The sequence below is a fragment of the Trichoderma citrinoviride genome, assembly GCF_003025115.1.
Source record: "Trichoderma citrinoviride strain TUCIM 6016 unplaced genomic scaffold BBK36scaffold_14, whole genome shotgun sequence".
NCBI classification, from domain to species: domain Eukaryota; kingdom Fungi; phylum Ascomycota; class Sordariomycetes; order Hypocreales; family Hypocreaceae; genus Trichoderma; species Trichoderma citrinoviride.
The window spans coordinates 690,639-716,518 of NW_020194722.1; the positions used below are offsets into that span (position 1 = coordinate 690,639).

The 25,880-nt window shown below is 54.6% G+C and overlaps 8 protein-coding genes across 8 annotated transcripts; 3 read left to right on the forward strand and 5 right to left on the reverse strand.

Annotated features, from left to right (window-relative positions):
* Positions 1-5,780: 5,780 nt before the first annotated feature.
* BBK36DRAFT_1133713 (hypothetical protein) lies at positions 5,781-7,783 on the forward strand (the record flags this gene model as incomplete). Its single annotated transcript, XM_024892113.1, has 2 exons — positions 5,781-7,409; positions 7,490-7,783. The coding sequence occupies 2 exons, from the start codon at positions 5,781-5,783 to the stop codon at positions 7,781-7,783; spliced, it is 1,923 nt and encodes a 640-aa protein (XP_024746505.1).
* A 728-nt stretch (positions 7,784-8,511) lies between these two features.
* BBK36DRAFT_1171985 (hypothetical protein) lies at positions 8,512-9,311 on the forward strand (the record flags this gene model as incomplete). The annotated part of the gene is made up of 2 exons (XM_024895655.1): positions 8,512-8,665; positions 8,740-9,311. 2 exons carry the CDS (start codon positions 8,512-8,514, stop codon positions 9,309-9,311), a joined length of 726 nt encoding a protein of 241 aa, XP_024746506.1.
* Positions 9,312-9,407: 96 nt separating this feature from the next.
* Positions 9,408-10,424, reverse strand: BBK36DRAFT_1127412 (arylamine N-acetyltransferase 1; the record flags this gene model as incomplete). Its single annotated transcript, XM_024891498.1, has 2 exons — positions 9,408-9,990; positions 10,099-10,424. The coding sequence occupies 2 exons, from the start codon at positions 10,422-10,424 to the stop codon at positions 9,408-9,410; spliced, it is 909 nt and encodes a 302-aa protein (XP_024746507.1).
* A 635-nt stretch (positions 10,425-11,059) lies between these two features.
* On the forward strand, positions 11,060-11,703 carry BBK36DRAFT_1183166 (hypothetical protein; the record flags this gene model as incomplete). Its single annotated transcript, XM_024896341.1, has 2 exons — positions 11,060-11,106; positions 11,178-11,703. 2 exons carry the CDS (start codon positions 11,060-11,062, stop codon positions 11,698-11,700), a joined length of 570 nt encoding a protein of 189 aa, XP_024746508.1.
* Positions 11,704-13,021: 1,318 nt separating this feature from the next.
* On the reverse strand, positions 13,022-13,811 carry BBK36DRAFT_23026 (hypothetical protein; the record flags this gene model as incomplete). The annotated part of the gene is made up of 2 exons (XM_024897953.1): positions 13,022-13,367; positions 13,426-13,811. 2 exons carry the CDS (start codon positions 13,809-13,811, stop codon positions 13,022-13,024), a joined length of 732 nt encoding a protein of 243 aa, XP_024746509.1.
* Positions 13,812-15,569: 1,758 nt separating this feature from the next.
* BBK36DRAFT_1171990 (hypothetical protein) lies at positions 15,570-16,427 on the reverse strand (the record flags this gene model as incomplete). Its single annotated transcript, XM_024895656.1, has 1 exon — positions 15,570-16,427. The coding sequence occupies one exon, from the start codon at positions 16,425-16,427 to the stop codon at positions 15,570-15,572; it is 858 nt and encodes a 285-aa protein (XP_024746510.1).
* A 1,386-nt stretch (positions 16,428-17,813) lies between these two features.
* BBK36DRAFT_1171991 (hypothetical protein) lies at positions 17,814-20,294 on the reverse strand (the record flags this gene model as incomplete). Its single annotated transcript, XM_024895657.1, has 4 exons — positions 17,814-18,458; positions 18,570-19,288; positions 19,352-19,912; positions 20,066-20,294. 4 exons carry the CDS (start codon positions 20,292-20,294, stop codon positions 17,814-17,816), a joined length of 2,154 nt encoding a protein of 717 aa, XP_024746511.1.
* A 1,748-nt stretch (positions 20,295-22,042) lies between these two features.
* BBK36DRAFT_68047 (sulfate permease) lies at positions 22,043-24,676 on the reverse strand (the record flags this gene model as incomplete). Its single annotated transcript, XM_024898498.1, has 5 exons — positions 22,043-22,633; positions 22,694-23,556; positions 23,623-24,163; positions 24,227-24,383; positions 24,426-24,676. The coding sequence occupies 5 exons, from the start codon at positions 24,674-24,676 to the stop codon at positions 22,043-22,045; spliced, it is 2,403 nt and encodes an 800-aa protein (XP_024746512.1).
* Between the last annotated feature and the right edge of the window lie 1,204 nt (positions 24,677-25,880).

The window sequence follows — 25,880 nt, forward strand, 5'->3', positions numbered from 1 at the left end:
TGAAAGTCGAAAAGGGAGGCTGAAAAGGAGGGAGATAAAGGGTTGGACTTGGTTTTCACGATTGAATGAATTATGCATAGTCACAGCTTGTTACTTGCTTCCTAGTATTGTTCCGCAGAGAGTTGTGATTTCCTTTGAGGCTATGAAGTTGAAATGATAAGGAAGCATGGCGTAGTATCTCTCGACTATGAAGCATGAATCCTTCGAAGACTGAGAGTGTAATAGTTCCCCGTCACGGATGGAGTTGCGAATGTTGCTTAGCACAACTGTAAACTTGACAGCTTTCGTGAAGCAATCGATGAATCGTATTGCCAGTGTTAGGGGGTTATTGTCGAAGATTTGACTGCTCCGCTTCAGCTGTGATACTAAGGGTGTCTCAAAAGTCATTCTGTCTACTATGTCTTTAGAGTTCACTGGCAATCGTTATTGTGGATGACGGAACAGATGTCCCCCATGCAGAAAGTTGGATGAAGCCCTCATCAGCTTCCAGTCACGAGAGCCACGAGTTTCTACTACGTACGGCTGGGATCGCAAGGCATGGAGCATTCTTTGGGACCTACCATTCAATTCTTCCTCTGCCGAAGCATCCGATAGATTGCTTCCGTACGAGGTCTACAAGTCTCATTTAGACTAGCCACCGGAGCTCAGCTGATTGCACTTGGAATTGACATCTCGAATGGATCGCTTGAGCCGGGTTTGTTCAACGTCCGGCCGGTAACGAGAGCTCGTCCTTCGGGCAGTGCCGATGGGATGGGGTATTTTCAAGTGTCAGAATAAAGGACACTGCGCACTTCGTCGCCTTTGTTGGTTAGAGCTCGAGCTGTGTTGATGAGCTTGCTAGGAAGAGGCCTGTTCTCTCGTTAGGGGAGACCGAACGAATAGTCCGCGGAAAGTAAACGCAGGGCCATGATAGCGCACGCACGCCCTTGGTTCGTTCGGCAAGGCACGGCGCCCTTGGCTGAAGTTGCAGCTCTTCCTTGGCCGTGGCGTATGTCCAAAGGAGATCATGGCTAGGATACTCCGTAGACAAGAGGCGTAATTGCGGGTGGGGATGACCAAGATTTGGTGTTGGGATTGATGGGCCAGGGCTGGTGTTTAAGTGCCCGGAACGCCATGTACGGGTACTTGTCCGCGCGGAGGGCGATTGATGACCGTGATGACGATGCTCGTCGATTGCCTCGTGGTGACGATGCTCAGACGCAGACAACATGGGACCGGGCAACATGACGCAGCTAGGGAAAGTCATTCGCGTATAATGAAGCTCGTACCCCATGTTTTCCCCAGGCATCTCCATTCTCCCCAGTTTCCCCAGCTTCTCCCCTCGCTCGAGGATCCGACAGAATGGTTTGGAAACTCTGGGGGAGACAGAGCCGTTACATCGGACGCCGCCGATGGCCCTGGCGATATTTGCGGGGGTGGAGGAGGCCCGGACGGAGGAGGCCGAAAGACACGAGGCTAGAGCATAGTGAGCCGTCTGGCTTTGAGAGAAGGCCGGATTTCATCCCCACCCCGCTCACTTTGGTGCCCCTTGGATTTCTTTCCATGACTGCTAGTCATGCTCCATGCTAGGAATTTCCAAGCTGTCTTTCCCCCCTGGATAGGAATCAATGGCAGCGTTTGGGGAACTTGATGATGGGGTTGGTAGGTAATGATTAGCAAATACCGGAGTCCGGGGCTGGAAGCGGTAACGTAATTGTATCTGAAGCGCGGAGCTGGCTTGGCCCTTTTGGGTGAAGACTCCAGCGGATTGACGGACTAGATTCCCCAATGTCAGGAGATTCTTACCGAGAAGAGATTGAGCTGCCGACGAACAAGAGGCGCAAGCCTTGAAAGCAACCCGGCCGAAAGCGAACGGCTCTGTGCTACGGCGTAGCGTTGCGCAGCAGAAATAGTCTCCGGGTGGCTTGCCACGAGGCAAGGCCGTAGGGCGTAAGCTTCTTTTGTTCGAAGAGGTTCACCTCGTGGTCAAGCTGGAGAAGTATGGGGCCGGCGGTCAAAGGTGGCGACGATATTGTGGGATCAAATCGGTAAATGAAATGAAAGGTGGAAGTGGAGGAGGTTGCTTATTTTGATGAAGATGAGAAAGAAAAGGCATTGGTTCGAAATTTGCGGTATGGGCAGATGCGGCTCGAAGCGGGTAGCAAGAGCCGGCAATCTCGTGTCACGATTGTATTTGCCAACGAACTGATTCAGGTCTGCTTTGCGAGATGCCGTGCCGTTGGTGTTGAGCGAGAGGCCCCTATTTAGCTTGCACACAACGGAATGCAAAAACTCTCTTGCTGGAAGTGGTGCGCGCAGGTTCACCGCTGGGGTCGGACTCGTTTTTGCTTCGCCTGTGCCAGGGAGTCCAGCTGATTGTGCGTTAGGTTCGTGAGTGCTTGATCCATTGATTGCTGAGTAGGAGTGTGAGTGGAGAACGGGCGACTGATTGCTGGGGTTGGAAGCCGAGCAATATGGGCCAGAACCGGTCCGTTTTGAAATCATCGTGGTCGCGTGTCTGTGTGAAAATCCGGAGAGCGCAGCATTGTGTCGCCCCCACATTATTGCGGGTTGCCGGTATGTATGATATTGACCTTTATGCGGCGCCAGTGGGAGGGCGTCCTTGGGCGTGCATGATGAGGGTATCATTGTATCGTGGTGTTGTTGGTGATGGATCGGTGGCGATGGCTTCATTGTCGCAGACGTTGCTCGGTCCCCGGCACAGAGTGATCACCGATCACTGTACTTGTGCATGCCGTCTCTCATGTATGATGACAAGCACGAGTTGGCTCGAAGGCTCGGTTCCCCCAGACATCCGAGAAGCTTTCAAAGTAGCAAGCGTTTCCTCCCCTTCCTCTGACGCCTCCCGAGTTGTCTGTCATACCTGTGAGACACCTATTAGGAGGCTGAATTGACATACACATACAACTCACGGGGCTGTCCGTCCTTGGCTTGACCCATGGACTAGGAAACGCCACCTCCAACCTAAAGGAATTGAATCCTACTGCTATCAGGATACCTCAATCAGAGCCCCGAAAGCTGTTGGCTTGCCGTCAGACAGTCGAGTCCGCCGGAGCTGGCCGAGGTGGTTGTGAGTGAAGTTAGCTAGTGTCTCTGCGATGCTTGCTCGCATCTACCCAATTGACAACACTGGATGCTATGTTCCGTATTGGACGGGCTGGGATCCCATGGATCAGATGGGCGGCCCAGCCTGGGCCTCCGGAACACGAGACAGCGGAGTGAGCTGGGAAGATAGCACCGGATAGCCTCTGGGGTGTGCATCATCGATTGTTCACGCCGCTTGTAGTACGTAATATCCAGGCCAACATCGTCGTTGGACGGCTGATTGACGAGCCAGGGGCAAAAGCTGGGCAGTTGAATCGAGACTGACGCCACAGATGTTGTATGATGGCTGCTGGCAAAAGGTCCCTTTCTTCACAGCTCGCAGTTGCTACGCGAGCCGAGCCTTATCACGGGCCTGACGAGCTAGACAGGCCTCGCCGGGCTTTGGTCTCTCCCATGTGCGAGCGGCTGCTGTTGGTGTTTGGCGTGCATGCTTGGCACTGCACTTCTGCATCACGGCCTTTCTCTTATCGGCTTGTCAGCTCGTGCACCCCCGGAGATTCAGAGCCCCTCCCCTCCAGCGACTCGGCTGGCCAACTAGAGGACGGATCGCAGCGCCACCAGCAGAGCCGGCCGAGACGTCTCGTTGGCTAGACGGGAGGCCCTCGGTGGCTGCTGTGCGAACCTTCCGCAACGGGCAACGACTTTCAAGGACGCCACCGATCCCAGCATGACTCTATCCAGGATCTGGACGAATGTGTGTCGATGTCCGTGGACTTGGGGAGGGATCCTTATCGCTACCAGACCAGACCGCGAAGCCTTATCTCGTGCTGACTGGGGGAGAAGCTGACAAGGCGATATCGCGTGCATTTAATCGTACAAGATAGCATTTGTCTGCAAGCCCGAGCCAGAAGCCCATGACATGACAGATTAGCGGAGAAAACGGGGCGTCGCTTTGGACTGGCCTGGAGCGAGGCACGGCAAGGGGTTGATGGGGCCGAAGAGAAGCCAGTTTCTAGAGACTCACTTGTGCGTCTGGATGGATCGTAGGGTGTATCGTAGGGCACACCACTGATAAAGATGAAGGGGCAGCTCCTCTTGCGGTCTCCGAAGCGTCTCTCATATCGCAAGGTATGCAGATGATGGAGATGGCTGAGCTTGGGGAGATGGTGGCTGTTGTCGTAGCTCACTTGGTCCGGGAGACGGAAGAAGAGAAGACTTGCAGATGATGGCAATCAAGTTCGAGTACCAGCTTCTTGCATTCTTCGGCGATAACATTGGCAACGAACAACTGGCGATTGGCTGTCCGATCGAATGATTGATAGACTGAATTTTTCCTTCTCGAATCCTGTTAGTGTCGATGCTTCGGTGACGGGACTAGCAAGAGCAGAAGTACCCTCTGGCCGGTGGAAAAGGTCCCGGCGGTGGTGCTACAGTGAGGATTGTCTGATTTGCGTACCGTGCACAGATTGCCGTTGAGGGATTGCGGGGAGAGACTTGCGAGCACGGGTGTGGAACGTGCCGGGAAGATGTACCGACACGCTATCGATAGGCGAACGCTGTCTTCCATGTCGGTCACGTTGAGCTTTGATACCGCCAGGCACGCACCATTCTGATATGTAAAGTGAGAGAACGCTGCTGAAATGCGGATCCCAGTCTGACACATTCTATTCTCTGCGTTACGACGACTTCAATTGATGCCTTAGTCTAGCTCTCCAGCGTTGCATCGAGTGTGTGTTGATATCAGATGCTTCATGACAGGCATTCATCCACGGCAAGAGGTATCGCACAGTGCGCACAGCGACGAGCCGTGTGGGGTGTCCTGCCCAGTACATTCATGCCCTGCCCTGTGCGGTGGCGTGCCGCCAAATCTACGGCCTAGGGCACTTTGCAAGCGCGCTTTTTCTCGGAGCAGCGCTGCCGCTTTGGGCTGGACCCTCGGCTCTCCAGGCGCTGGCACCCCCTGGAACACGCCCCAAGAGCCTCCAACAGCCCCCCAAAAGGGCCCAGAAGAGGCCTAGGCAGCGCTAGCCGGACCCATGCCGTGGATAAGGCCCAAGGCCAGGGCTTCTCCACACATTCTTTTTTTCCTCGTCAACAACCTGAATGATGCTGGTCTGGTCCATCCTCAGCGAAACGGCGTTGCCGCTGCGCGTGTGGGCTCTCGGTACCGTTGCTGCCACTGCTGCTGCTCGACAAGTGCTGTACCAGCATCCATGCTCCTGCTTGTACGAGTAAGAGCGCGCATGACCCGGTCGGGCGGCGCTGGCGATCGCCCGAGTACAAAAACGCCAGCCTCGACCCACGAATCCGGCGATGCTTTCTTTTTTCTCCCCAGGATTCTCGGGTTCGAACGTCACGCCGTCCTTCGTCCGCTCCTTAGGGCTTCCTCCCAGGTTCAGCGTCCTTGCTAACCTGCTCTTACTTCTTCCAACCCATTTCTTCCACGCTCTCTGTCTGATTGGCTGGCTGACTGATTGACCGTGACACTTTTGGTCCGAGTCCAGATCAGCTTCAACAGACCGTGATAGCCTTGCTCAACCCAAGGCTACATCAGCTCAGCTTGTGAAGCGTCAGACGGACGGACAAGCTTGAGTCCGTACGTGGAAGCGGTCCAGTCACAACCGGGGGAGAAGAAGAGAAAACGTCAAGTCGTCAACGACTCGACAAGTCTTCGAGACAGGCACAGAAGACGACAGCCAGAGTCTAGACAGACAGTCGCTTTTGTTATCGCCACCATGGCCGACTCTGCGCCCCAGCAGGATGCCGTTGACGGCATTCACCACAACCCGGATCCGGCCCTGGAGCCCGCGCACCAGCATCAGCACCACCACAAGCACCACTCGTCCCGTGTCGATGCCGCTGGCCACGACGATGTCGTCTACACCAATGGTACCAACCTGGACCCGGACCTGGTGCCAGTGCAGGACCACACCCACGACGAGAAGCACCACATCCCCTCGCCCGAGTACAGCGACCACGAAAAGATTGGCCAGACGGACATTGTGCGCACCGGCATCGACTCGGACGAGGCCGACTCGCAGCGCCGCTGGCGCTTTGGCATCGCCTACCGCCACTACCGCGCCTTTGTCCACATCTTCATCTTCCTGCTCTTCACCGGCTGGTGGATTGCGTCGCTGATTCTGCATCGCCACGACAAGAACTGGGTCATTCCCTTCCTCCTGTGGCTGGCCATCTCCATCCGCCTCTTCTTCTTCCACGTGCCCATCCGCTACGTCTCCAACGCCATCAAGTGGGTGTGGCAGCGCACCGCCCTCGTCGTCTATGCCCGCATCCCCCCCAAGGCACGCACCCCTGCTGGTGCCGCCGTGGCCCTCGCGACTGTCCTGGTTGGCTCCTTCGTCTCTGAGGAGAGCGCTGACAACACACGCGAGAACCGAGCCGTCAGCTTGTTCGGCATGCTCGTCATCCTCTTTGGCTTCTGGATCACCAGCAACAGCCGCAAGCACGTCAACTGGCGCACCGTCATTGGTGGCATGTTGGGCCAATACATCATCGGTCTCTTTGTCCTGCGAACTGGCGTTGGTTACGACATCTTCAAGTTCATTGCGGACCGCGCTGGCGACCTGCTTGGCTTTGCTCACGATGGTGTTGCCTTCCTGACCACCGAAGACGTGGCCGCGCTCCCCTGGTTCTTCTTCGGCGTTATCCCTGCCATCATCTTCTTCATCTCCCTTGTGCAGGTCCTGTACTTCATTGGCTTCATCCAGTGGTTCATCAAGAAGGTGGCCATCTTCGTCTTCTGGGCTCTCAACGCCTCTGGTGCCGAGGCCGTCGTCGCTGCCGCCACGCCCTTCATCGGCCAGGGCGAGTCTGCTATGCTGGTCCGTCCCTTCGTTCCCCACATGACCAATGCCGAGCTTCACCAGGTCCTGACCTGCGGTTTCGCCACCATCTCGGGTTCCGTCCTTGTCGGCTACATTGGTCTCGGTCTCAATGCCGAGGCTCTCGTGTCGTCTTGCATCATGTCCATCCCCGCTTCGCTGGCCATCTCCAAGCTTCGGTACCCCGAGACTGAGGAGACGCTCACCGCCGGCCGAGTCGTCATCCCCGACGACGACGAGCACAAGGCTGAAAACGCCCTGCACGCCTTCGCCAACGGTGCCTGGCTCGGCATCAAGATTGGTGGCACCATCATCGCCTCGCTGCTCTGCATTCTCGGTGCTGTCGGTCTCATCAACGGCCTCCTCACCTGGTGGGGCCACTACATCAACATCAACCACCCTACCCTGACTCTCCAGACCATCCTGTCGTACGTCTTCTACCCGGTCGCCTTCTTGCTCGGTGTTCCTCGCGACGGCGATCTCCTCCGGGTTGCCAAGCTCATTGCCGAGAAGGTCATCACCGTAAGTGTCTCCTTAATTCGTAATAATCACGATTGGTCTGCCTTTGCTTGTGATGTGATAATAACTCTTTGCTCCTTCAGAACGAGTACAATGCCTTCAATGCCATGGCCACCGACCCCTACTACGAGGACATGTCTCCGCGCTCCCAGCTCATTGCCACCTACGCCCTTTGCGGTTTCGGCAACATTGGCTCCCTGGGTATCCAGATCGGTATCCTCAGCCAGCTGGCCCCTTCGCGTGGCGGTGACGTCTCTCGACTTGCTCTGTCTGCGCTCATTTCGGGCGTTTTCTCGACGCTGACCTCGGCCTCCGTCGCCGGTCTGGTCGTCACCACCCAGCTCTCACACTTCACCCGACCTCCTGCGTCTGGTTAAAGAATTTATCTCTGTTTTTTCTCTTGTGCGAATAGTGTGGATGGTTTGTGCCATGTACGAGACAACATGTGTGAGTTTTGAATGAGCAATGAGCAGAGGATGAGTCACTTGAGGTAGAAGAGAAGATGAAGATACCCCGCCACTATCTGCGCTCGGATGTGAGTGGTCAAAGTAAGGAGCATATTTAATCGCCGTGATGAGATACACATCAATCCAACAAAGTCGCCCGTAAAGGAACCCTATGGGTCGGGCATGACGAGTTTTGAGTCTCTATTCGCGTGATGTCCGTTTTCCTGTACTTGCGAAGCAGGCTGCCTTTTGTCGTGAGTGGCTGCTCAAGATGACCGATACCTTGTCTACCCATCAGATGCCGCGTACTCAGTGATGAGAGCACACGATGGTTTCATCCCCAAATTCTCAGCTTCTCCCAAATCTCCGCATCTGGTGAATTAGAGTTGGTTCCTGCGCCTCAGAAGCAAACTAAGCTGTTATTAAAGGGTTGCGACACTGATCTCGGAGATACTAGTGCTGTCGAGATCGAACGTCGGACGCCTTGTGCTCCACAAGCTTGTCACCCCGCAGACGACTCGCTTCTCCAGCTTTTTAAAATAGCGAGCGGCTGCATCTCTACACTTTCTTTTATTTTTGTCAGCGTAGTTTCACCTTGGGAGAGTACACAATCGAAGGTACCAAATTCCTTGTTCCATTTCTGATCAAGTGAGGTCACCATGGCCAGCATCTCAATCCGAAAGTTTATTCGATGGCTGCCGGACGAGGCGAGCGAACCGACGTCCACCCTCGTTCTGACGTCTCCCGAGCGGAGATTCGTTGACATACGAGTCTTGTTGGAAGATGGCAGTGATGTCCTGCCTGACACTGAGCGTAATTCTACCCCCAAGGAGAAAGAAATGATCGATATGTGACCGGTGATGGTTCACTACTTACATATCTTGTAGAAGTTCTGCCCTTGAGTCGTCTAGATTGGGCAATAGCGGGGACTTCCTCCTCGACTGTGCTAGCAGACGGACACTCTCATTCAAAATGGGTGCACTGGATTGATTCTCGTGCTTTGGAAGCGCCCCCTGATGAGGGATATATGTATGCTCAGCCGGATGGACTGAGTACCCTCGAAAAAGGCAGGATGAAGAACCCTGATTCTGGAAAAGATACGGACTATGAAGAGATGTGGTTCGATCCGCCGCCGAAAGCGACAGATGGTGGGAATAAGGCGCTTTGTGTCGTGCTTTTGATGGAGGATGAAGCAAAGGGGAAGAAGGGGATGTTTGTGAGGCTGGGGGAATGGGCGCAGGTGCTTGTGCGGGATGGGGCTGGGGAGGGTGATGTTGTTGCTGAGAGGTGGGAGTGGAGGGACGATGGGTTAGGGTGGAGGAGGAGGGTGAGGCTGGGGGATGAGAGGAGGAAGATGCCGTGCGAGGAGGTGCTGAGGGGGGAGACTGAGTTGAAGGTTGGAGGGGAGGTCAATGTCGGGGACGAGGTCTGGAGGGTTGTTGAGGCTGGTGAGGTGTAACAGGATACCTACACATGTGCTAGACTTGCGAAAATGGATTGATTAATATCTATTTGGGGTTCATGGCAACCGAGATGTATGTAATGTCTTTCTAGTCTATGAAACGGCACTCTTGCGAGGCGTAAGCTCAGTCGGCATCTTCTGGATGGCTCGCGCTTCCCTCTTGGTCAAGGGTATCATGAACCACTTCTCCAGCGCCCTAACTCTGTCCTCCTCATTTTCCATCCTCTCAATCACTTCCATCCCCGACACGCCTTCAACCCGTCTTCTCACTTCCCCCTGGACCAATGTCAGAACGCCGCTGAGTCCATCTCCCTTGTCGTTCAGGATGCCCCTCAGCGCAAAAACCTGGTTGACGAAAATCGAAGAGCGGATCGTGCTGCAGTAGTAATTGCCGACGAAATAGTCCTCGCGAAAGAACTCCATGTCCGTGAAACTGTACCTCTCGATCCATTCCGCTGAAGGGTCGTCCTGCGAGGAATACACCCATACGGACTGCGTGGAGGGGGAGGTGGACTGCGCGAGGGGCCGGAACTCGAGTTTCCCTCGACGGGGGGCAATGTTGTCGAATTCGAGGCCCGGGGTTAGGGGCACGGGGTGGAAGATGCCGTAGCTGCCGAAGGCGACGTCGACGAGGTAGCGAGTCTGGTTGATGGTGACGATGTTGGCGCAGTGAGTCCTGGGTTGTGTGAGCTTTTTGCACGATTTCCACATGCTACTATTACTCTTTTCGAATTCCAGATAGGTGGATGTTTATGTGTTCGAGAGAGATGAGTAGCGAACTTACAACCCTCCGAATCGAGCTCCATTCTTGACTCTTGCGCCAATGCTGAGGACGGTGAAACCCAAGACTCGAAGCATGTCGCCGAAGAAAGTGTTCATTTCCATGCAGTACCCGCCTTTGCTCCTCTCTACGACCTTTTCGAATAGGTCATCTGGGTCGATGGACAGCGTCCGGTGAGGAGAGTAGTGCAGACCGATCGAGTCAAAGGGGACTCGCGCAAGGTGATGAGCGTGAAGCTCGGTGAGGAGCTGGAGTTCATCCCGGGGATGCTTGGAGCGCGGATAGGATATGTGGTCTAGGTAGCGGGCGAGCTGGTCTTGTGTATACATGTAAATTGCCGCCATTTCGAATGGCGGCGGGTTAGACGTTGAGAGAGTGAGTTGAATGATCCCATATTGGCATCCATAGTTTTCCCTACCTATATATACCCTTCAGCACCATTGCTACTATACGGGATTGATTAGTATTAGAGATCCATAGGTAAGAAGGCTAGTGCTAACATGCAGAGCTCATCATTTGTAAGGCTGCCCGATCCGCCGTCCAGTCGGATACCGTACCGGCCCCATCGAAGACCTCTGGACCCCGCGGAGTAGCGAGTCCGATTCCCGGTCGGACAATGAAAAGCCCGAGCTCGTTCATTACATACATGTAACGAATCGGGAAGATGTGGGATCAACAGACACAGGAACGGAATCATTCATGAGCATGAGTTTGTCGTCTCGTGAGATGGTTTTGATTGCAGCTTAAGAGCGAGCAGGCCGAGGATGGGTATGATATCGATTGTGTTGGTACATGTTCGGAGTGAGACGTGGCGGATGGCGAGTCGATGCCCAGCTGCCCAATGCCAGCGAGGTGGTGGGGACGGGCTATGAGGTATGCTGATATATCTGCTTCTGATGGAATCATGTAGATGGGTTCTTGCTGGATTCAGAAGCATCAAGTGGGAGAGATTGGGAATAGCATCATGGAGACTGCAACGCCAACGAGCTCCACCAAGGCCGTATCGCCAAGGTAAGGGACAGCATCAAGGGAATTTATATATCCACTTACATACTTCAACACCTCACTGACGCACGCAACAGGTCGAAAATCCCCATCATCAAGTCCTCTCCGATGAAGCCACCCCTCAAAGTTCCCCTCAAGCTCCAGCGTGGCGCCCCCAACTACGCCCAAATCGCCTACTTCAAGGTCTCCGACAGCCTCCAGACGTCGTCTCGCGCCCCGTCCCTTAAGGCCCTAGACATCACGCGCCTCCCCGACGACCTCAAGCTCATCGGACCGGAGAACTGGGCGCCCTGGTCGAGCGCCATGATGGCCATCGCCGAGCTCTCGGGCTTCGACGTGACGGTGCTGGAAGAGACGCCGCGGGCGGTGCACGTGAGCTGCTGGCACAACGCCGAGAAGACGCGGGAGGAGGTGCGCGAGGGCAAGATGCTGGGCCTGCTGATCAAGTTTAACATTTCGGCGCATATGAACGACTTGGTGAGTTTGACGATGGACGGGTATGAGGTGTGGAAGGTGTTGAAGCTGTATTGCGCGAGGTTCGTGGAGACGGATCCGTCGAGGATGTTGAAGAGGAACGGGGGCTGCATTCGCATTTCATAGGGATACTGATTATGTGGATGGTGCCCCTGAAGAAGCGGCATACCGGGGGCAAGAGTCATATGCAGCTTTTGAAGGACATGCAGCTGTGGTGAAGATGAGCAGCATACGCATAAGATGTTATAGATTGCAAACCATACTCTGGGTAACTTACAATTGCTTCACTGTCCCCTAACGATTACTTGCGGTCCTCAGCTTTTTGATAGCAAGGGGCTCACCAATTCAGACCACTTTCGATGTGCCAGATGACCTGTATACGGACGTGAATCCAAGCGTCATCAATGCCACAGCAGTATCTCGTGCTCGTAGTTTGATCAGCGGCCAGTGTTTGTCCTTGTTAGATGCGGTAGCGCAAGTAATGGCCCGGGTCAATCCAGCTTGGATTCACTTCTGAAGCATGTCTACTTAAGCCCCCTTCTCTTGGCCGCTCTCCATCCCCCATTCCTCTTTTCTCAACAGTTACCAATTCCTCTCACCGTTCAAGAAACTACTCCAACAACAACACGAACCCAGTCCTCCATCGCATCTCCGCCTCCGAAATGTGTAACTAGGATACATACATTTACCAGTGCGGATGCTTTCAAGTCAGGTTCAGTCAGCAATGTCCTGACGCCGCCGCGGTAGGCGTACCAGCCTGCATAGGCGGCGTGCAAATGGTCCACGAGGCCTTTTGTTATAGACTGAACACCGTCTGCCATAAATGCGCGCGGCTAGAAATGGAACGCGGCTGCCCGGTCTTTCGGCATACCGCCAACTGGAGGGACATTCAGGCCGAAGCGCAGCGTACAGCTGAGAGGTCAGCGAGGCGCGCTGCTTACACGTCTAGGTAGCGAGGAGATGCTCGGTTGCTTGCGGTGGATATTGTTGAAGGCGTCATGGTGAGCATGATGAGCGCTTGAAAGCGATGGGCCTCGAGGACTTGTGAACGAGGCATAAGTGATTGGAGGATACTGGAACAAGAGACCTTTCATGTCATGAGCACGAGACAGGATGATAACGATCACGTTTCAATGGAGTTTGCGGCAAATGATGGTTTGTTTCCGTATAATGACAGTGACTCGTCTTCACTTATGTAACATGATTGACGGAGACGCAAATAAGTCGCAAACGTATATGTTGCTGGGAAAGTGGACATGCTGCTTGGTGGGTATTCCGACATGGCTTCACTACATAGTACCTAAAGCAAGGGTTAGAGTAACATATTAATGGAAAACTGCTCAGGTGGGTTATCGTCATATTTCCTCTAGAGACCTCGTCGGTCCTGTCTCTTGACTCCACCGCGTATACTGAGCCAAGAGACACGGATACTCCTTGTCCACCGCTGTCAGCACCCATCATCTTTATGCTGAGGTCGGTCTAGTTCAGGTTCAACCTGCGTGTCTCTTCTCAGCATTGACTCTGCTTCCCCAAGCGCCAGATCGTCCATGTGCGACTCCTTGTGCTCCACAGGCTTTTCCCCCGGAGAAGCAAGTGGTGATGGCACCTCCGGCTCGGTGAGGCTCGTTCCGTTGTCTGAGCTCGACACATGTTCGTCTTCACTCGACGCGTCGGCGATGGTAAGCTTCGCTTGCTCTGCTTTGAGCTGTTTGCACTCTTTCAGATGCTTCGAGTAGTCGCGTCGCAACTCGGTGAGCTCCCGCATGGATTTGAGGATGGACTCGGCCTGTGCTCTATTTCCGTGTGTTTAAATAACTGATAATCAATACAGCGAACAAATGAATGACTTACTCATGGTATGTGCTCCTCAAAAGCTCCACGGAAGAGATGAACGAGTTGATCTCGTCAGGCAGCCTTTCGATCAACTCCCCAGTGCCGACATTGTACACATTGTCGTCTTCGTTTCGCAACACTGCTTCGATCATGCCCTGCGTCTGTACAAGGCTATCATGGCAGATGCCGACACACATGTCGGACCCCGGCATTGTGTCGTATTGCGAGAGTTTGCGGTAGATTGTGCCTAGCAGCAGGACGCTGACCTGAAGGCGCTTCAAAAAGGGCGACAAGCGTGTGATGTTTGTCATGGCGGCTGCGGTGCTGCGGATTTGGGTGATTCGGGGGAGGGAGTGCTTGATGAGGCCTTCTAGGCCGACGACGACGGGTGGAGGGATATCCATGTTGGTGAGGTAGCTACAGAATAGAAAGCTGGAAGTATACAAAGCAGGTAGTGGTGAATAGTTCGATGACAGGAAAGAAACAAATGAAGGGACGGGCACAGGCTACACGAGTGGCTGGTGCACTGGGAGATGATCAGGGCAAGGAGAGACAGATGACGGCGAAGAAAGAATGACAATGAAGGAAACGAAGCAGGGAGGAACATTGAGAGGACGAAACGAGAATATGTTCTCCTCGGTACTTGGTAAGAGCGAAGTTTATAAGACACGGAATATGGAGGTGTCGCACAGGAACCGACACACCAGTCACGAGCAGGAATATCAAGGGCTATGTCTTCAGCAACGTAATAGTGTAAATTACGGGAGGTCCGAAGGTAATGAACCGGCGAAATATAGAGCGAAGGATGAAATGAACTGTATCTATTCATAGCTCCCAAGATACACGTTCACCCTTGACTTGCAAAGTGTATTTATAATAGGGCAAGACTGGCCATCATCTTATCAACATTGCTCACTTTCGTGTACTAGTACTCTGATCAGCCGTATATCTGCAAGTCGATAAGTAGCTGAACAGAGCTGAACATGTGGACGATGGTGGGCACAGTCATGCAAGTAACCAGGCACCGATGTTCACAGGTCACTGGGCGTAACGCCATAGTATCCAAATGGGCAGCCACCGCGGTGCGTGTCTCAGCATTGCCGGGTTTAAATGTATGTCGGGTGTTACAATGTGCTTATCGGAAGATGAACACAAGCCGCGGATACCACTGGTCGTTTTATCTCATGTCCTAGAAGCCTCTCGATGGATGAGATCGGACTCAGGCCAAGGAGAGGAGATGGCATCATCGCACAGCCCAAAGACGAAGTGAAATGGTCCTGGCTGTCATAAAGTCATCGGTGCACTTGGTCCACAGTACTGGGACAGACTTTTATCCTGTTCATCCCCCATCGCCCCTCTTAGGATTCCTTTCATCGCCAAGCCTTCATCCCTTGAAATCGACACCCTCAATCCTGACGTTATGCAGCCCTCCACCAGCAGGGATCTTCCTCGTGGCTTACCCCCCAGCTTATGTGGGATACAACCCGCCCTTGCCTACCCAATGAGCATGAGAGTCCGCCTGACCATGTTCAAGATCGACAGGGCATTTGCATGTGGCGGTTCAGCTGAAGCATCAAATATCGACGGATGAGAGGCACAATGCAGTCAACTCCCCGTTGAGACGGGGAGGCCGGTATGTTTATGGGCTTGTGTCAGATCTTGGCTGCTCCATGTGTTGCTCCCTCACTCGATCCATCTGTATCGATTGCTTCAGGATGGAGAAGCCACATCCTTCTTGGGGTGGCTTCACGACAGGAGCAACACGTCACGTTAGTATCACAAGTGCAACCTGCAAGGAGTATGATGCCAACAGTGCCCTGATCATCCTGGATACGAGAAGCTGTTCGCGATGAAAAAAGAAAGCGAATGCTTCATCGAACGATGGGCCGTGGACGATACTGCTTATATGGACGATTGCTCGTTGCTATCAATCGCCATCATGAGCGACTTAGTATTCTGTCATGCTATTCGTCATATCATTCTGCATGCTCCTGCTATCCGTACATCAGAAACAGCAATCATCTCGGTTCAGTCTCCGATCGGTTCTCCATCATTGCCCACATCGTATACACCGCTTCAAACCTTTCTCCATCAATACCCTATACCATGCTCCAAGTTTGTCTCCCTTTTTCTGTTTGTCCCAGTATCTTGCTCCCCCGACATCACCAGTTCGTCCTCATATCCATCTTCTCCTTGAGAAACGTCTTCATGTCCTCCACCCCCGTCGGCGAATTCAGATACGGCCACCCGTTCATGTACTCCTTCCAGCAGACGAGTTCCACGCCCGCGCTGTGTCGGAGATAGTCGCGCAGGTCCCTGCCCCTCTGCATGTAACTTACGCCGCCGTTGTGAAAATGCTGCAGCAGCATGGGCGTCTTCTGCAAAACCTGGTTTCCCTCGGGGGCAACTTCGTTGGGCGTGAGGAGGGGCGTCGAGATGAGTGTTGGGATGGAGGCGGGCAGTTCAGCCGATACCCCGATGAAGCTGCCCAGGGGCTGAGGTCTGTCGTCGTCTGTAAGGCCTGGCGAAGAAGTGTCGTCCAGATTGATGAGAGCCATCAGCGCCATGCCCGCTCCATGACCGATTCCCCCGAAGATGACCCTGTCCCAGCGACCTCCTAGCATGACGACCTCTTTCCGTATGAGCTTCTGCAGCTCTTTGATCCTCTGCCCAAGCCCATGCATCATATCCCATAATCTCTTCCCCTCCTCCTCCTCCTCCTCATCTTCCTCACCCACGGCTTCTTTCCACCAGCTCGGCTCCCCTCGTTGTACACCATGGTGTATCCCTGTGGAGATCGACAGGAGCGACGGCATGATGGACTCGTCGGTGGGTGCCTGGGGGAACACCCATCTGGTGGAGGCGTAGTTCTGGATGATGGAGCGCCAGGAGAGGTCGGTTGCTTCGTGGAGCTGGTTGACGGTCTCGCGGGCAAAGTGCCTGTTCCTGTGGAGGAATATGACGGTGTGGGTGTGTGGTCTGGCGGGAGGGATGGTGTGGAGGGGGAGGTCGGAAATCATAGTGTCTGGCATCTTGGATTGATGCTTCACAGCACTCTGCATCCAGGAGAGTATCAAGTGTATATCTCATGAAAGAGAGGGAGATAGAGAGGAAGGAATCCCATCACATACCTATTATAATAAGACCAAGATCATCAACAATCTTATAGACTACACCAAAGATAGAAGAAGGCAAATAACCACCTACCCTTACCGCAGCACAGCCCTTCTTATCCTCAACCTCCGCACACAAACACAAACCAAGAGCCATCTCGATCGATCGATCTCCCTCCCCGAGCCTAGACCTCTCTGTCCCCGCTCTCTGCCTCAGCACAGAGATCTGCTGCCCAAAGCATCACAGACTAAGGCGTCCGGCAACAGCAACACAAAAGGCGCGAGCACAAGGCCGACAAACGGCGGCGTGAGAGAACCGCCGACGAACGAGGATGAAGGAAGATTAGGAGCCAATAGAGAGCAAAGCCCAGGTTTGTATGGGAAACAAAGAATGACAGCTGTCAGACCAGTGTAACGGTTACCCCAACTCACCAGAGGCCGGCAAACAGTTGTTGCTGGGAAAGGAGGGAGAGGGGAAGGGAAGGGGGAAGAGGAAGCTGGCTGAGATGTTGCAAACATGTGACGTTGGCTTCGTATACCGGCGTATCCGGGACTTTACGATCTAGGCACTCCTCTGTGTTCCTCATCAGCATATTCCTCTCTTCCGCTCATTGTCTTCTCCAAAGAGCCGCATAACCGCGGACATCAGCCACGTACTTTGAAATGTGACAGACTTCGGATATGGAGCGGCTATTGCATAGCAACCGGCACAGCAGTAAAGACGGACAAATCACTTGGAGGAAAACAATGCAGTGTGCCATCTGTACAACGTAAATTTCGTGCCAAGATTCATGCAAAAAGCATCTCTCATTAATTAAAAAGGTAAAGACGACAAACCATTTCTCGAATTAGACTCATAAGAGAGTCCAGATCGAGGTCTAAAGATTCGGGAGCCATTGTCCGAAGCTCGCTCCCCTGCAATCGCTATAGCGCCAAGGCACACCCCTCCCTTCGGGGTCGGCCAATTTTTTTCCTCCTCTTATTTCCGCTTGCCCCCTTGATCATGTATTCTTTGTGTGATATGCATGTCGTATAGTATCGAAGGCCTGGACCGAGTAGGAATATGCAGCCTCCGCGGGAGAGGGGCAAGGGAGGCAAAAGTTGGAGCAAACATGGTTAAGGTAGTAGTAAACTGGTTGGATTGGGCGCCACATGTTCGTTTTATATACGAAGTGAGCCAGAGAAATGTATCGTCGAAAAAGGGACATCAAAAGGGGGTTGCGAAGAAACGTAGAATAAAGATAGATATATGTAGAAGTAGAATAATTAGAAAAGAGGAATTAGGGGGTATCATCAGTTGTCCTCCTTGATTATTACGGCATCCGTCTGAACCTCATCTTGGATGCTGTTTTGACTGCTCCCGTGACTCCGGCTCTGCTCCTTGGCGCGCTTCGTCTCGAGGTGCTTGATGGCATCGCCCGTCAGCTCCTGACGCGTCAGCAGCTTCCATACGTCCTTCTTCCTCGTCTTGCGGTCGCCAATGGTAATGACGAGACCCGCGGTAATGTTGCACGTTATGCTAACACAGAGGATGACGGTAGTGATGGCAAAGGGCCGGTGGTGGTAGTCGATGCCCCAGGTGGTGGCACCGAGGGAGATTTGCAGGCACGAGTGGCAGTCGAGCAGGATGACAATGGCGATGAGATAGCTCAGGGGGAAGGCATGGTGCGTAAAGGTCTCGTCGGGCTTGTAGAAGCTGTGCGACTTGGCCAGCTTCTTCTGGTGGTGCCGCATGCGCTTCCACTGCTTGAACGTGAGCGGCGAGTCCTGGTCGTACTCAATGTCCAGCTTGGCCGCCTCGACGTCTGCGTTGTGGTCCACCATGGCCTGCTCGAGCTCGGGGGCGGGTGCAGGGACAGGGACTGGCATTGGGGCCGGCGTACCCGTCGGAAGATTGCTGCTGCTGGAGGCGAGTCGCTCAAACGAGACACCGGCGCTCTGGGGGTTGGAGCCGAGACCGGCGCCGACCTGGGCGGCGTTGTCGCGTAGGGGGTCGCCAGACGCGCAGTGGGCGAGCTCGACGCTGTCGCCGCCGACACCCTCAATGACAGCAGCTTCCTTGTCCTTGAGCTTCTGCTTCTGTTTCTTGGCCTTGGCAATCTTGCGCGAGTAGTGCACGACAAAGGCCATGTGGTACGTGTCAACGGCCCGAAAGGGGGCCAGGCCGTCGCCCATGATGGCGAACAGGGCGACCAGCACGCTGTCGATGATGTGTATCGTATACACTTGCTTGTCGCCAACGTAGATCCAGCCGATGAGGAACAGCACCCACGCCAGGCCGAAGAGGGTGATGAGCGTGGCATACAGCGTGACAAAGAAGCCCAGGGGCCGCCGCACGTACTGGCCGAAGCCCTTCATGGTGCGCTTGAAGCGAGACCGGCGCGAGTGCAGCATGTGGCGCACGCGGTCGTCCAGCTCCATCTTCTCCTCCTCGGTCCAACCCTCGAGGCTAAAGCCGTGCGGCAGCGCGGCGTAGTGCGAGTCCGTGAGCCTCGATGTGATGGTGTCAGACCTGCGCAGCGTGGTCGGACCTTCAGCCTCGGCCTCGGTCGTGGGCTCGACGCCGGTCTGGACCGCCGAGGCCTCGTCGGGTATCTCGGGCAGACGCTCCTCCTCGCGCTCTGCAGGGCGGGCCAGTCGAGAAAGCGGCCCAGTCTCACGCTGTGACAGCACGTACGTCGGGCGACGGTTTATCCAAGGGCCAAGATCAGGCACGAACAGCGAGTTCTGCACGTTGGTCAGGGTCGAAAGGGTCTGGACCTCGGGATCTGGTCACACAAAGATGGTCAGCATATGCCGGCAGTGGTTCTAGACTCAGACACGCAGCTTACCAATGATATCTAGCCAGTCGACCAATCCCTCGCCGTATTCGTCCGACTGCGGCTGGGGGCGTCCCTGTGCATGTCCCTGTGCGGCATTGCCACCGGCCTCCGTGTCGCTGGGCGGAGCGGGGGAGCCGCGGTTGAGGGAGCCGGGCCACAGCAACTTGCTAAGCTTCCTCTTCCTGGTCAGCCGCCGGCCGGGCTCCGAGCCGGCTGACAGGCGGCGGCGTTGCTCGTCATCGTCCAGCCGGTGATCGGGCAGAGACCTCGCCGGCGACATGGGAACGCCGAGCTCGGCCATGGTCGGGCGTGATCCCTCCTCCGTCAGCCGGGGCAGCGCCAGCTGGGGCACGCGGCGCGAGTGTCGAGCAACGTTGCCGTCATTGGACTGAGCCGCAGGCGAGGGCTGCGAGATGCTCCGGGGCCGGATGCCGAAGCGCGTCCCGCCGTCGGTGTCGCTGCTCTCGGACGCATAGTCGATCGGGGGCGCCTGCGAGCCGCTGGAGCTACGGCGGATGCGAATGCTAGGCTGGCGAGTGCGCTCGTACGTCGGACGGCCCGCATCGGATCCTACGGTGGAGGGAGCGCGGCCGCGGATGCTCGAGGCGCGCGAGACGGCGCTGGACGTGGTGCCCAGGGCTGGGAAGTACTCCGTCTCGGAGTCCTCAACCGCGTCGGGCGTTGCGGGATTGAGCGACTGGCGGGACAGCGATCCTAGGCGACGTGCGAAACTGTATCGCGGCGGCGGCGGTTGCAAGTTGTTGTTGTTGGTGTTGCCTGCTGGAGCTGGAGACGTTGTCGGCGCCGTCGATGGGCGTGACGCTGCTGCTGCTGCTGCCGCTGCGGGCGGAGGCGCTGAAATGACAGTGTGCGGGTCGACGTCTTCGTCATCGTCTCGCCGCGGCGACGAAGCAGAGCGCCATCGCGATGATCGAGCGCGGTTGGAATCCATTTGCGTGTGTGACTCTCGCGAGGAATACAAACAGAGAGAAGGAACCTGAAAGCAGAGGACGGTGCAGTATCAGGCCTGAGCGGGTGGCTGCGATTGATTTGAGTGACACACAGCTCTGCTTAGTCAGAGTACTCGGACACGCAAAACAGACAGACAAAAACAAAGCAGCGACGCCTAAGTCTGGACGAGAGAGGATTGGGATGAAATGAGATGAAATGAGATGAAATGAGATGTAACGTGAGGATAAACAGAAAAAGATGACGTGGGATAAAGAACACACACACGTCTCAATTGGTTGCCAGCAAAAGGGGGAATCAAGTCAAAGAGTAGCAGTCGGAGGGAATTGACGGGCTATGAGAGGAACCAAATCAAGCAAAAGAAAAAAATTATTGCCGCCGTGATAACAATTGATCTGCCGCCTGTGCCTCTCTTTCTGTAGTAGCTCTTCTCCGCAACCCGGCAGTGTCAAGGTTCTCTTCTCTCTTCCTCCGGGCGGCACGACGGATCCTTCGGTTCTGGGCGGCAAACCTTAACGAACAACGGAGAGGGAAATAAAAGAGAAGAGGAAAAAAGAAAAACAAAAAGCCACGCCCTCTTTATCAAGCATGGCGTCTGTTTTCTACGCCTTTTCGGCATATTTCTTAGCGCTGGGCGAGGGAGGCATGGAAGCAATCGCTGCTGAAGAAATCGCCGTCAATTCACGCCAAAGCGTGCCATTACGTCACCGGCGTCAGGGCTGCCCGGATTGAGTAGCAGTTTGATGCTGCTTTGTCAGACGGTGAGGATGAATTAGAAATGGGGCTAAGCTTTGTTTGATGCAGGTTTGATTGCTTTTAGTTAGACGCGATGAGACAATGATTGATAGATGAGGCCGTATTATTCAAAACATTCTTGTCTTGATAACGCTTCGCTTCCCTCTTCTCGCTTCTCTCTTTTCTAGCGAAGGCTTCAGACTCGGTTGATTAGGTTTAATGCATCCATCTCGATGAAGAAGTCTTGCACAGTACGTGGCCGCGGACTATCAGATTGCAAATCACAATATATTTCTCAGTTAAAGACTGCACACGGCCCCGTAATTAATCAAGAAAAACCACCCTTCTTATAAACTGGAGCCTCCGGCATCCCCAAGACACGCTACCGGCCCTCTACGCACCTCCGGTAGGCTGTTGCTGGTACAGCTACTTCGTCAAACAAGCTATGACGGAGTGGCATCATGCTTGACACGGAACCCCGAATTATGTGCGTGCCAGCTGATGCCGTGCGTGAGCAGGGCATACAGTATCATATATTATAAACGAGGCCGATGGTCATTCTTCCATCTATATATCCCGAAAATTTGCCTCCCTGATCCACGTGAGGAGCTGTCAGCGCAAGCCATGAATTGGCCCGTTTGCCTCAGCTGGGCTTTTGTTACCAGATCTGTCGTTGCTTACCCGGAACTACGGCTGGGATTGCCGCGGCTATAACAGACTCGAGGCTTCGTGAGATACATATATGATATAACTACAGTATGCACAGTAAAAGATGTGATCATGAGTCGATTAAGCAGAATATCTTCTTGTGCTGCGGGATCAAACATCTCAGCAGCGGTGGTATCAAAGTGTTATGTAAATGATACTTTTCAGGAGCAACTATCAGAGGTAGGTATATATATAGAAAACTGGTATATGCCTTCAACATCATTAAAAACAAACGCTCCAAATAACATCTCTCAGTAAAATCGTGTCATGAAAACGCCTAGTATCCCATCATGAAGAAGAATCATCATCCTGCCTATATCGTTCCGCATTCGCAATTGCAGACTCAACCGCCTCCTGCAGGTCAAAGTGAAAGTACGGCCGGTTCAGCCCCCTGATGGCAACCAATCTTCTGCTGCTGGGATGCGCCGGCACGTCCTTCTCGTCGGATGCCTTGGAGATGTCGTCCGAGTGGGTCCGCTCCACGTCGTACTGCACCGCCCGGCTGGCCTTCTCCTCCGCCGCTGCCGCCGCTGCCGCGCTGTCCGAGCCGCCCAGGTCCGCGATGCTGAAGATGGTCTTCCAGTGGCCCGCGCCCTCGCCGTTGTCCTCGGCGATGTGGCGGGGGGTGCGGTAGCCGAAGCCGGCGGCGGCCAGGGCGCGCTTCGTCCAGCGGTTCTCGATGTGGGCAAAGTGCCAGTCGACGGTATGCGGCGCGGCGTAGCGGTCCAGCTGGTTGCGCACGTCAATCAGCGCTTGGGCTGCCGTCACGTCGACGATGTTGACGGTGGAAAAGTCTAAGATGATGGCCTTGAGCGTGGGTCGGCTGTCGTGCTCCTCGGTCTTCGCGTTGCGCGGCGTGGGGTCGTTCCAGGGGCGATCCTTTTCAAATTGTTAGTCCCATACAAATAGGTAATGTTCAGCTCTATGGAGGACACTTACTCCAAGCTTGGCAAGCGTGTTGATATCAGTCCGTCGAGTCTCCCTGAAAATCGTCTCCGTCAAGTGGTTGAGATACCGCGTGGCATTGGGGTAGTTGAAGCCCTCGGCGAAGCGGTAGATGAAGATGCCGGGGTACGGGCTCGACACCGTCACTCTCGGGTTGGAGCCGTCCTCGTGGCCCAGGGGCAAGAAGCCAGTTCGCTCCGAGTACTCTGACGGCTCGGCAACTGCCTCGGCATCTCCTCCCTTGTCTGAACCCTTAGTCGCGCGAACGGTGCGCACGCGTGCCACACCCAGGAAGCGGCCGCGGCTGAGGAACAGGCGGAAGATGACGACGGCGAACGACATGCAGATGGTGGTGTAGATGCCGTTCTCGATCGTGGAGAAGACCGTCACCAGGACACCCGCCAGGAAGATGATGACCTCGAGGGGCGACACGCGCCAGAACTGGAAGACGACGGGCAGAGGAGTAATGACATCGCCGACGGCGTGGATGATTACGGCTGCCAGCGCGGCGTTGGGAATGTAGAAGAAGAGGGCGGTCAGAGCGTAAAGGGCAAGCAGGACGACCATGGCCGTGATGACACCGGCAAAGGGCGTGCGCACGCCGGCCTTGGACTTGATGGCGGTTCGGGAGAAGGATCCGGTCGCGGGATAGGCACCCAAGAAGGGGCCCAGCAGGTTGGTGATGCCAATGGCGACGAGCTCCTGGGACGGGTCGATGATGTAGTTGTTGACGCGGCCAAACGACTTGGAGATGGAGATGTGCTCGATCAGCATTACGATCACGGCGGCGGGGAGGTCGGGGAGGAAGGCCTCGATGATGGAAGAGTTGATTTCGGGGGCGCCCGCGTGCTGAAAGCCTGTGTAGTGTGTTAGGTCGTTACAAACTCGAAGAAAAGAACAAGGTGTTGATCAGTTGAACATACCCCGAGGGACCTTGCCCAGAATGCTGATCCGCGGATGCGCCTTGTTGTGCATCGTCATGCCCGCGCTGATGCCCGTGTACAGCAAGATGACAAACGCCGTTCGTAGCGTCGAGATGAAAAAGAACAGCTTGGCCCGGTGCGGCTGCTTCTTGGCCATGTGCGTGCAGACGCCCCTGACGAGGTACAGCATCAGCAGCGAAGTCAGGCCCAGGGCCGCGTCAATCGAGGTCGTTGGCAGGCCCTTGAGCGTGTTGATGATGACCATGTACGGCGCGTCGCGGGTGTTAACGCCCTTGATGCCCATCAGCTTGGGCACCTGGCCGGCGGCAATGTTGATGGCCGAGCCCGTCATGAAGGCGCAAATGGACGGCAGCGGGATGAACTCGACGACCCAGCCCAGGCGGGCAAGGCCCAGGAAGCAGATGATGGCACCGGTTATGATGGCCAGGGCCGAAGCAATGACGTGGCCGGGGACATCGGGGAGGCGATCGGCCGCCCTGAGAACGACGTCGCCGGTGACTTGAGACATGACGGCGACGGGCTGTGATTGTCAGTGCCGAATTCATTTCATGGTATTTGAAGTTTAACTGTAGGGGATACTCACGCCAATGGTGATATCCTTGGAAGTCGCAAAGAACCAGTAGATCAAGACACCCATAAAGGAAGAGTACAGGCCATATTCGACGGGCAGCTGGGCAAGCTGTGCATATGCCATGCTCTGAGGCACAACTACTGCTCCAACCGTGATGCCTACAGGATGACTGGTCAGAATGCATCATATAACGGCTTGTGACCGAGACTACTCACCCGCAATCAAGTCACCAAAGAACCACGTAAAGTTGTATTTGCCGATCCAGTGGATGAACGGAAACAGATTGTAAAAGTAGCGGCCGACATCGTGTAGACTGGGTCGAATCTCTTCGAGGAACTCGCCGACGGTGGGCTCCCGCTCGATAAAGGGGTCTGCGTTGGATATTGACGGGATGTCGCTGTCGCGGTCTTCTGACTTGAAGCCAAAGGTCTTGGCGAGCCGTTCCTTGGTTGCTGAAGGCATATCGGCGATGTGACAATGTGAGGAGGGAGAAGGAGAAGAAGAAGAGGAAGAGAACAATGAACAAGTAGAAACGAAAAGGCAATGTAAAGTAAAAATGAAACAGAGTTCAAGGAGGATGCCGCCGCTTTTTCCAAAGCTTGATATCAACCCTCAACGACTCAATCAGTCTAGCTCCTCACGGCACGGCGTTGTCCGTGGTGTTACCCAAAAAGCAACACCAGGAAGCTTGGAGACGACCCCTATTAGGAGGCAAGGTGTCCTGCTGCTGGAGGAAATGGCAGACGATATGGGTCTTACTGCTGTAGAATCACGATTGAACAGAACAAAAGCATGAAGAGAGAGAGGGAGAGAGGAGGCGTGTAGATGCGGGTCGAGGAGATGGCAAGGCAACTTTATTTATGGAGGTAGCATTGCAAATGGGAAATATTGGGAGGTTCCGAGCCTTGTCCCTGTTGCTGTTTTGGATGTAGGTAATGTACAGCTAGGTACACCCTCGACATTGCATCCATGCCATGTGCTTCTTCTCTTTGTCCTGGTTCCATCTCATTAGCTTGACGGAGTAGGATCAGCCACGCAACCTGTTTGATGCTCCTCCAGGTCATGATTCGCGGCTGGTTGTACACGCAAGGTATCCCCCCGGCCGTGGACCCCTAAGCGGGTACCGATGGAGTACATCTTCGATCATTGCCTTTTCGATGAGATGAGAGACAGGTACATGCAATACTGCCCTTATCACAAAGCACTTTAGTTGCCGCCATGTTTTCCAAGGGCCAATGTCAAGAGGAAAATAGAAGGAAAATACGGCGTCAAAATTGGGTGCGCGGGTCCCTAGAAGCTCCAGATTGGCAAGCTTTCGAGCGTTTGCCTCTTTGTCTAGAGAGCCACCGGATTGCGTGCTTCTGGCTAAGTATTCGCTTGCAGCTAGAGGGCGCCAGGGGGGTAGGAAGAACGGCTTAGTGTGGGTTGGACGGCCCATCTTTTCGTTCCTTTTTGCTCTCTTCAGTTTCTGGGACTTGCTGATTTTAGCGGGAAGAGATGACTGGGGGCTTTGAAAGTAACGGCCGCGTAGTTGTGTGGCGGGAGAGGTACTTGGCGAGATGGGCCGCTTGTCTGTGGGCTTGGGGGCTCCAGGTTGTGGATGGATTGCGTCAACAGTGGAATGAATCTCTGCCTCCAAGCCCACTGATATCGTTGGGTAATAAAG